The sequence below is a fragment of the Gavialis gangeticus genome, unplaced genomic scaffold (assembly GCF_001723915.1).
Source record: "Gavialis gangeticus isolate Ggan-Ray unplaced genomic scaffold, GavGan_comp1, whole genome shotgun sequence".
Taxonomy (NCBI): Eukaryota; Metazoa; Chordata; order Crocodylia; family Gavialidae; genus Gavialis; species Gavialis gangeticus.
The window spans coordinates 8291496-8301562 of record NW_017728993.1 but is presented as its reverse complement, the minus strand read 5'-3'; the positions used below and the strand labels follow the sequence as shown (position 1 = coordinate 8301562).

The 10067-nt window shown below is 40.7% G+C and overlaps 1 protein-coding gene across 1 annotated transcript in view; it reads left to right on the top strand.

Moving 5' to 3' along the window:
- The window catches only part of EFCAB7 (EF-hand calcium binding domain 7), a 53263-nt gene extending 45226 nt beyond the window's left edge, over window positions 1–8037 (top strand). The window contains exons 13-14 of the mRNA XM_019501175.1: window positions 3244–3351; window positions 6710–8037. Of these exons, the coding sequence (XP_019356720.1) occupies window positions 3244–3351; window positions 6710–6784 (183 nt within the window). The 3' untranslated portion in view covers window positions 6785–8037. The remainder of the gene's footprint in view (window positions 1–3243; window positions 3352–6709) is intronic.
- The last annotated feature ends 2030 nt before the right edge of the window (window positions 8038–10067 follow it).

Genomic DNA, 10067 nt, shown 5'->3' with positions numbered 1-10067 from the left:
AGGTTTAGATGAGACATCCGTAAGAACTACTTCACAGTTAGGGCGGCTAGGATCTGGAACCAACTTCCAAGGGAAGTGGTGCTGGCTCCTACCCTGGGGGTCTTTAAGAAGAGGCTTGATGCCTACCTGGCTGGAGTCATCTGAGCCCAGTTTTTCTCCTGTCCAGGCAGGGGGTCGGACTTGAAGATCTACAAGGTCCCTTCCAACCCTACTTCTAGGGTCCAAGATGCATTAATTTACTAAGGTGATGTAGAGCACTTACATACTGCATAATATATATCAACAGAAGTTTTATTTATGTTTTCCACAACTTTGCAAATTTTCAGTGTAAAGTTAAGCTCCAGTCTAGACTGGTAAAAGCAGAACACACAAATGCTACTTAAAAGAGAAGATAAAAAGGCAAAAGAATATTAAAAATGGCAATTCTTTTTAATATTATTAGTTTACTGTGAGCACACTGACTTGCAGAAATTTGGGCTTTTAGCAACTTAAGATGGCTGGAGTATTAAAGTACTACCCTTAAAGGTATACTTAATTATTTGTCCAAACTAATAAGTGTAAATCAGTGCAAAAGTGTTCAGTAAGATGCAAGCAGAAATTTAAAAGCCTTTTGCCTGGCTCCTAGTGAATTTTCTGTTCACACTCAGTTTGATTTATGTAAGGATCTCTGAGTAAATTAATGTAGAACAGTAAGGTGCTAAAATTAGGATGCTTTAACCTTGCAGGCCCACCTTATTAATCCATTTTTTTAGAAGGGGATATATAGTAGGAAGAGAGGGCTTGATTATATGTTTTACAGGTTGCAGTGAACACTTCACTGTTTGAAAGTAGATGAATGGGGGTTTCATGTAGCTTGGAAATTTTTCAGATAAATTCTTAAGAACCAAGGCACAAATTCTTGACTACTGAAAGTGGATACAGCTGCATTAATCTCAGTAGACAGAATTTGCCCTTGCAAGTTTCCCTGCTCTTTACTGGAACAGTTTGTTCAATTTTCCTGGCAATAGTATTAGTTTTACTTTTTCATTATAAATTTTCAGAAAATACATGAGTTATTTTATACCCATCTCCATTCTCCTATTCTCCACAGAGCAACCATCTTAGTTGGGAACTAGTGCTTCAAATAATAAAGGCAGGCATGGATTGCAAGTATATCTGCTATGGTTGCTGCTTTCTGTTATTTCTGTCTTTTGTTATTTAAGCAAATATATTTGTCGTTTAGCTATGGGCTCTCTCTGGCCCTTCTACAGGCTTACACAGTAGTGTAACAAGCAGTAGGTAACCACAGCACATGCTCTGGGTTTTCACTTGGAGGTGGTGCAGGAATGGCAACCCTTGCTGCTGCAAGTCCAGCTGCTACTGCTGGCCTAGCTTCTGTTGCTGCCCTGGCATCCAGGATACAGCTTCAGGCTGTTATGCCTCTGGGCTTACAGTGAATATAGATGAGATGGGAGACAGGATTCTCACTCTGTCCGGGCAGATCAGTGTCTGGGCAGACACTGTGCCTCCAAGAATGCTCTTGCCTGTCCATAAAGGCACTAAAGGAACTGTTTTCGGGGTATACCTCTCATTGAAATAGAAATCTACAACACATCACCTGAACATGGTGAATTTTGGTTTGACTTGTTCCCATAGCCCCATATTTCTTACTGTACAGAATCCTTTTTCTGCATTTCTACTAGCTGCCCGCAAGAGAAGCGAGAGCATCTCCAAATTGTAGGGTAGTAGCAGAGTAACAGCAATAACAAGTTTTAACACAGAGCAGTGTTTATCTTTTTGCAGCTCCAAGAGATTTCACATGTAATTGCACATGAATTGTACTCTACACAGACCTTTTGTACTACAATCCCCACAGACAGCACTTCTGCCAATCCTTATCTGTCTAGTTGCAGGATCTCCTGCTGCATAAAGTCTGACAGTCTAATGTAACTGTGTTCCTATTCCATTTCAGAATGAAGAACAGAGATTGTCTGATAGCATTTCCTAGGAATTACTTTCATTTCTCTGTGCCCGTGTTGAATCAAAATGTATCTAAACACAACTGAAAGGCAATGCATGTTGACATGTCTTTCAGTTTTATTTCCCAGTTTGGAAGGGTGTTTGATTGTTTTTCTGAGAGCGTGTAACATATTAGATCCAGTCTATGGGTCCAGTCTGGGCTCATTTTATATAGCACTACCCAGCATTGTGGCACTTTGCTGTTGAATATACTGGGCCAGTCAATGCTGTGGCTGAGTCCAGAGTAGCTCTGTAATTTGTTCAGAAACCATACAGCTGCCTGAAGCTCCCCTTATTTCCAAGTTTTCCTTTGTGGATTTTGAGCTGCTTTCCTCCCCAGTCAAGCACTGAATACTACAGAGAAAGGCAGGAGAGGACTCAAAGTTAGCCTGGAAGGCAACATGGCCTGTGCAGTCCCACCCAACATCCTTGGTTTGGTGTTCAGATGCTGGAAAGTCACTTTGCCTGTAGGCGTGCTGTGCTGGCAGCCAGATGTAGCATTTAGGAAGGATGTGTACTGACTCTCCACTGGGGATGGATGAGTTGGACCGTTACCAAGTCTCAGTTACCAAGTTCTCTCGAGATCTGCAAAAATGCCCGCATCTTTCAAGCCAGGTGGCACTGTAGAGCTGCTTGAAATTCTGTGCTGTGGACTTCAGTGTGGTCTGCACAGGAGCTCTGCAGTACTGCTAAAACTTCTGCTTCCATTACAGAAAAAAACAGGTTTACCAACCAGCTCTTTATGTGCAGAGTCATGTTTCTCTCAAGAGGTGTGTGCCTACTTTCATTGGAGGAGTTAGTCCATAATTTCAAATTCTTGAAAAGAGACAAAGAGAATATTTGTAACAAATTCATGATCTACAGGTATCAGCATAACAGTATACACCAGAGCAACTTGTTAGCACTTTTATCCTGTGAATTTTTTTAGGGTTTGTTTCAGGACAACAGATGTGGACATCTGAATGATTGCACGTTGTCCTGAGATAAAATGGTTTCTTTTGGGACAAATGTAATGTCTCTTTGTAGCCCACATCTTCATTTACTTCATGCCTCTAGCACTTTGAAAATGAACATAGGCCCTGAAATTACTGAGGTGGACTTGAAAATTTTACTGTAAGTTTAAATGAGTTTCCATTCTGTTATAATAGCAACTTCAGAGAAAATAATCAGATTCTTGACGTTGTTTTTGAAAAAGTAATTTAAGCATGAAGACTAATAAAATATCTAATTTTTTTCCACTTACAGTCTGAAAACAAAGTGATTATTCACGTCAACAATGAGCAGAGTAAGAATTGTATAAATAATAGGGGACTCAACATTTTTGCAGTAGAAGTGGCACCAAAATCCATGATGGTAATGTTGTCATATCTCTCATTGAAATCTACGTAAAAATTCCTAGCTTCTTAACAGTTTGCTTTTCAGATCTTTTTGTAGTAATATTGAGTATATGAATACAAATTAAGAAGGGGAAATGTACATCTTCATGGGAAATGCATGAGACATAGGGCCTGATTTTCAAAGTTGTGCACCTACCTAGAATATGCAGGTACTTCCCTATAGAGAGGTCAGAATCATTTGCTTACTGTCATTGTAGATAATAATTTTGAACCAGTACTTTTGAATATTTCCTCATTTTTTAAAAAAGCAAGCTCCTAATGTCAGTAAAAAATGAAGTTACCATTGCAGAATTATTTTTATAAACGCTAATCAGGTATTTATTTTCAGAGACGAGAGGTTTTACGTGGATGAGTATTCAGTTTGAATGAATATCCTTCTCAAAGATTGGTATCAAATTTTATTTTATGATGTGCATTGTTGCAGCAACGTGAAGTAAAATGACGTGCACATTACATCAACATCAAGGGGATGTAGTTAACATAACAACCAGATTTTTGTATCAGTTGGTTTATAACGTTAGCAACATTGAAAAGTAAAGACTTAAAAAACTGTTGCCTCTAGCTGCTTTTCAGAGTTGCCAACTGTCTGTAAATTTATGGACAGATTGTAAAAAAAACAGTGTTAATAACACCTGTTCATAAAGTCTGTAAAAAGAAAAGAGGAGCTGTCTTCAAAAAAATTTAGCAACTGGAGCTTGATTGAAGATTTCTGGGGAGAAAAGAAACTGGAGACAAAGTGTTGAAGGACAGATAGACAGAAGACCAGTGCCATCTGCTGTCTGAGTGGTAGTGCAGTACCCTGTAGGAAGCATTCTCTCCAGGCTTTGTTCCCCATAGCACCCTCCCCTACCCAGGCATATGCTGTTGCTACTGCTATGTAACACTGCTGGGTCCTTTGGGGCTCTGGGCCAGGATAGGGGGGCAGGGCTGGAAGGAATAAGTCTGGGGCGATGGGCTGGGGGCAGGCAGTATGGTATGGGATGTGATCAGGGATATCAGAGTATCAGGTTGAGTAGGGGACTCATGGGGTAAGGAGCAGCATGGTATAAAACCATTGTTTCATTCAAGCAGGGCTGCAAACCCAAGGCAACTTTTTCCTGATAATTTGCAAACTTTTTACTGGCAACCAAAACTTTTATTATAGTTGGTGTTAAACCATAAATGTAAAACTGGCCTTTGTTCAGGGTTTGAAAGAAGTGTTACATTTACAGTATGTAAAACGTGTCAGTAAAAAAGTTCAGTCATTGGTAAAAAGTTTGCAGATTGTCAATAAAAAGAATTGTCTTGAGTTTGTTGGTTTAGCTTGGATATTAAATATCATTGAAGTCAGTTTGATTTTTGTGTGTAACCAATTTCACTTCCTGATTTGGGATGTTGCAGTGTTTAGGTTAAAAAACCTGTAGATAAATACTTATTTGTTTAAGAATCTCTATTCTCATTTTCATTTTTTCTATTAGTCTAGGATTTGTAAAAATATTCCTTTATAAAATGTTCATTTGGGGCCGAATTTAGCTAGAGGGTGTCTATTTAATCTGATGCATTCTGCTGAACATGAAGAACAGACTGTCCCTCAAGTAGTTGCACAAAAATACCTGTATATACGGTCTTGTTTGGACAATCTAGCATGCAGCTGGTTGAGTTTTTAACATCTTAATTGATGGTTCAACAGCATTAAGTCTCTTGGCAATTCCAGAAGTTGTACAGTTCTTAGCAAATGTTGAAATAAGCAGGTGTGAAATCAAAAAAAATCTCATATGATAAAGCTTGTATTAAGTTCATTAACTTAAGAAACAAGGCTCCTATGGAATTTGTTAATTGTGTGGTATATCACTTTCAAACACAGGCCATTCAAATTATTTTATTTCATTGTTATCTAACCTACAGCACTGAGTTTTCAGTGAAGAATTGGTGCTTGGGCTCCTGCACGCTGAACACTGTTCAAATAAATACAGCTCTATGTGGATTTCAGGATCAGAGCCAATCCTGATACTGCTGCTGACACTATTCAGTCAGATATAAGGCCAGCCATGAAAGGTGTTTTTTAGTCTCAGTTTTCAGTGGAATCACTGGGCTGAAAGTCCTTTATAGCATCTTTCCTTTACTGTAGTTCAGTGCAGTATAAAATAAAAACTAGTAGTTATTACAGAAGTTTAAATTTTTCATCCATGAGCTTTATCAGTATGCATACTAGAACTGAAATAGTTAACACATCCAGATAGGCCTTGTTACATGGTAATTTTGGGTGGCTCCTGGAGCTCTTAATCCCTGGCTTGTCTGCACATTAGCACCTTAAAGCGGTTTTAAGCACTCGTTATGTAGCTCAAAGTTACACCACTCCACGGCAGGATTATCTCTGATCCACACTGCCCAGCTTCTGTTCCATTAAGGTGTGGCCACTCCCCACAGATATGCTGCCCAGGTTGAAGTCCTCCAGTATCCCAGGATCTCTCACACCCCTGCCCATAGAGCAGGGAGAAAAGCTGTCCTGGCTCACCGGTTCTTTAGTGGCAACTCACAGCTACAGCTCCTAGTCCTGCCCCAGCTTACCAGGAAGCTAGTGGCAAGTCACAGCTGTGCAGGTGGGGGACTGTCAGAGAAGGATTCTAGACCAGGGGTAGGCAATCCCTGGCACAGGTGTCAGAGCATGGTATGCAAAGGCATTTTGCTTGGCATGCACACCTTGGGTCAGATGGCAGGGAAGGAGCCAAGGCTGTACTGCCACAACAAGGAGTGGGCCCCTACTGTCCACCCTTGGCATGCCAGCATCTTACAAGTTGAAGTTGCAGGCGTTTTTGGCACTCTACCCAAAAACATTGCCACCCCCTGTTCTAGACCAGGGGTTTTCAGCCTTTTTGGTTCATTGTACCCTGGCAGCTGGATGCGGAGCAGTGTACCCCTGGCCGCCGAGCAGGGGCAGAGTGGGTGGGTGGCACGCAGGTAGACGCAGAGTGGGGGGGAGGTGGCACGTGGCTGGACGCAAAGCAGCAGCAGCCACCACGTGCAAGCTTCCCCTGCCCCCCCACAGCTGGCCGGGTGAGTGGCACCTGCGCAGCAGCACAAGATGGGATGTGGCAGCACTTCATCCCCGCCTGCCCGCATGTACCCGCTAAGGCCTTCTCAAATATCTCTGTTCTAGATTACGGGTGTGACTGCTCCGAGTCCCAGCTAGCACTAACAGTGATTAACATGTGTGCGGCTCACTGTGTAAGGTGTAACAAGGCCCTAAGTCATGCTTGTGTAATTCTGCAACAGTTAAGGAAAGAATGATAAAAAGCAGTACACACACATCATTTTTTTCTTCTTTTTACATACAGGTTTGTCAGCATGTGATGCCTTTGAATGAGCAAGAAGAATGGATATATAATTGCACTCATTCTGTCTTACTTTAAATAGCTCTGCCTCAGAACTAATAGAACAAGAACTAAACCAGGATTTTTTGTGATGTAGAGACCAATAGATTAATCTTGTTGACTTCAGAACGAAGATATGTGCGGATCAGTTGTTCCATATTTGTGCTTTGCTCCCATGATTTCGGGCCAATGAGTCACAAATCTACTTATTTACTCTTGACTTCACCCTTGGCTTATTGGGACTGCAAAGTCTACAGCCAGAAGCACTTCTGATTTAAGGGAACTAGAAATATAAATATTTTCATTTACATAAAGTGAGTATCTTTACTCTACTTTTGCTTGTGAAGAAAGTCTTGAGAGTGAGTAGGGATAAAATAATCACCTGGCCTGCATACTTCTGCAGCAGATGTGCATATACTATTTTTTATATGAAGAATGAATCATTAGTATCTCAGCTTATTCTAAAGAATCATCTTACTATACCCTTCCACAAATACTTAGCAGGCTGTATGCGTAATGGTAGATAGGAGACATTAAGAAGGACCAGAGTTGCAAGTGACTGGTTCTAAGATGTGCCTCAAAAACAACAACCCAACAGCCTCTCCTCCTGCCAGCTGGACAATCTCACAGTTTGCACCTTCCTCTTCCTCCTGTAGCACTATCCACCTAGATGTCCCACCACTTACGGATCTAATGTCAAAAAGCACACATTTGTTTTAAACATCTTACTCACTGGATGCCAACTTTGAGTTCTCTTCTCTTTTAAATCAGGCTTTTGGAAAATCCAGTTTCTTCTTCCACATCTCTAAAATCTGTCCCTTACTCTTTCTTTGTGTTACTTTGCCACAGTGACAGGCTTTGGCCTTACCTTTTGCCTTGATTAATGTAACTGTCCATACTCTGCCCTGTAGACATCAACCTTTCCTCGCCTACCCAAAACACTGCAACCAAAATATTTCTCTTTCTCTTTAGAATACTACCCCCTTGAATCCCTGGCATCCATACAGCTCACATGGCATGTACTCTACTCAGTGCTGAGGATCTCCGTTTTCCTTTTATACCACCTTTTGTATAATATGCTTTTTTTTTCCTCCTTAAAGTTTCCTTTGTCTCCCTCTCTTAAGATTGACTTCATGCAGCTTCCTCTTCCATGTGTACCAGCTGCCATCTCTTTCTCTTGTGGCCACCTACTTAAAGCACACACTTATGCTGGCCTTTTCCCTTTCCCCATGGATGACTGGTGCCATCTTAGACCAGTCAGCAACCAGGGGGGTTCTACCCCCGGCTGATGTTGCTGACCAGAGCCGGGGGCGGGGGATCTCCCAGTGACCAATTGCTGCAGCTGATCGCTGCAGCCACTTCCAGAAGTGGCTCCAGCCACCTCTGGGAGCACAATGGCACTCCACTCCCCGGCTGGCACTTGCAGGGGGGGCACCAGTGCTCCTGCCAGCCCCCCCTGCCCATTGCCTGACCAGCTGCGCTCACCGCTTAGGGGGTGCACTGGCGCTCTCAGGGAATGCATGTGCACCCCCTACATATTGCCACTGCCCCCACCTGAGCCTTATGTTTTTGTTGTGCTTACCTAATTGAAATCATTAGTTACTGATGGACCAAGACCTTATTTTTCTGGGTGTTTGCAAAGTGCCAGCTATAAAACTGGCATCACAGGAATGATCCTGTTTGTTTGTGGTAGTCTTGAAGTGACATTGTTTATTTGAATATTTTAGTGCTGTATGCTTTACTATTAAAATGTCAAGCTTTTTATATTTATTGTGTTGTCTCTGTTTCTGCTGTATATCCAGAAAGCAGAATCTATGCTATAAATACCACTGAACACTAATAAAAAATGTGGATTACAATACATCTTTAATAAGACAGAGGTAAAATACCGCTACCAAGACAATACATTAATTTACTTTCATCTGTCTTAGTACTTTACGCCTAGAAATACTGTACATGAGCTATCCTTTGTAATTACAATGTACTGGATATGAAAGTTATTTTCCATTCAGAAAGGTAAATTGACATTTATACAAGCTGTATAAGATTTGAAGAAAACACATTAGTGTGAACATTTATTGAGAGAGGGCAATAATGGGAAATGGATATGCAATACCTGACAAGTTAATAAAATCATTTTCTTTCTGCTGCATTTCCATCTCATGCTGGGAATGCTTTACTAAGGAGAAACTTGTTAGGTAAAGTTCAGCCCTGTGGATTCGTGGGGTTTAAAGCACACACTTGTGGTTTTAATCCTGTATGGGGCTCTTTGCTTAGACTGAAATTAAAAATTTGGTATTTTTCCTTGGTATTCTGCATTGTTAATAACTGATTTACACTTGCTCTGAATTATAAGCCACTTTTCTGTCCTTTACATTTAAGGGAACATTCTGGGTGTTAGGAATGCCTAAATAAAAACATTTTCTGGGGGAATGAACCTTTGTTTTGGTTTCTTAGGGGCAGATTAACTTATCCCTAGCATAGGCTGACATAAAGAAGCTGACTATGACCTGCCTGTACCCTCAGGAAAAGTTAAAAGAGAAGTAGTAAAATGTTTAGTTTGTTTCAGTTTATTAGTAAAGCAGACCCAACATTAAATGGAAATGCAGCAGAGAGAAAATTATGCTATTAACTTGTCAGACATTGCATATCCATTTCCCATTACTGCTTCCTCTCAGTAAGTTAAATTAGTTTATCACAGTGTCTATGAACATAAGGAACTATGATACCAGTGACCGACTACTTAAAAGGTGCCTCCATTCAATATAGGTATTAAATATACATGACCTTGTCTGTGAGGGTTGCAAGTCGTCTTGAAAAGCTATATTTACTCACCAGCGACTCTTGTACTCTGACTTATTCTGCTGTAATAGTATACTGGGCAAGTAAATGTCAGTTATGAAATGGGAGCGCTGTTACAGGAGTGTCATGATTTACATACTGTAGGGATGAGGACTGAGATGGATGTTAACTGCCGATTTGGTTTCTTTTAATCTATAGAACATGCAATAACACTTACATTTTCAAAATAATTTGGAAAAAAGTATAGCTTGTAGCAATACGCTTCATGATTATTCAGCTTTGCTGCCCCAAAATAAAACTAGTCTACATTTAGAGCCCTTTAAGAGTACTGTAAAAACTTTGTAACAAAACTTTTCACTGAAAGGTTGCCCCTGGATCTGGGCAATACGTAAATGCATTTCAGAAGTTTCACATTATATCACTAAAATCAAGCTGGTAGATTAAGAGGGAAGTAACAGGACCTTTGCAACATAAAATGGTATAAACAAGTTTAATCCTTTTTTGTATCTCTCCTCTGTTT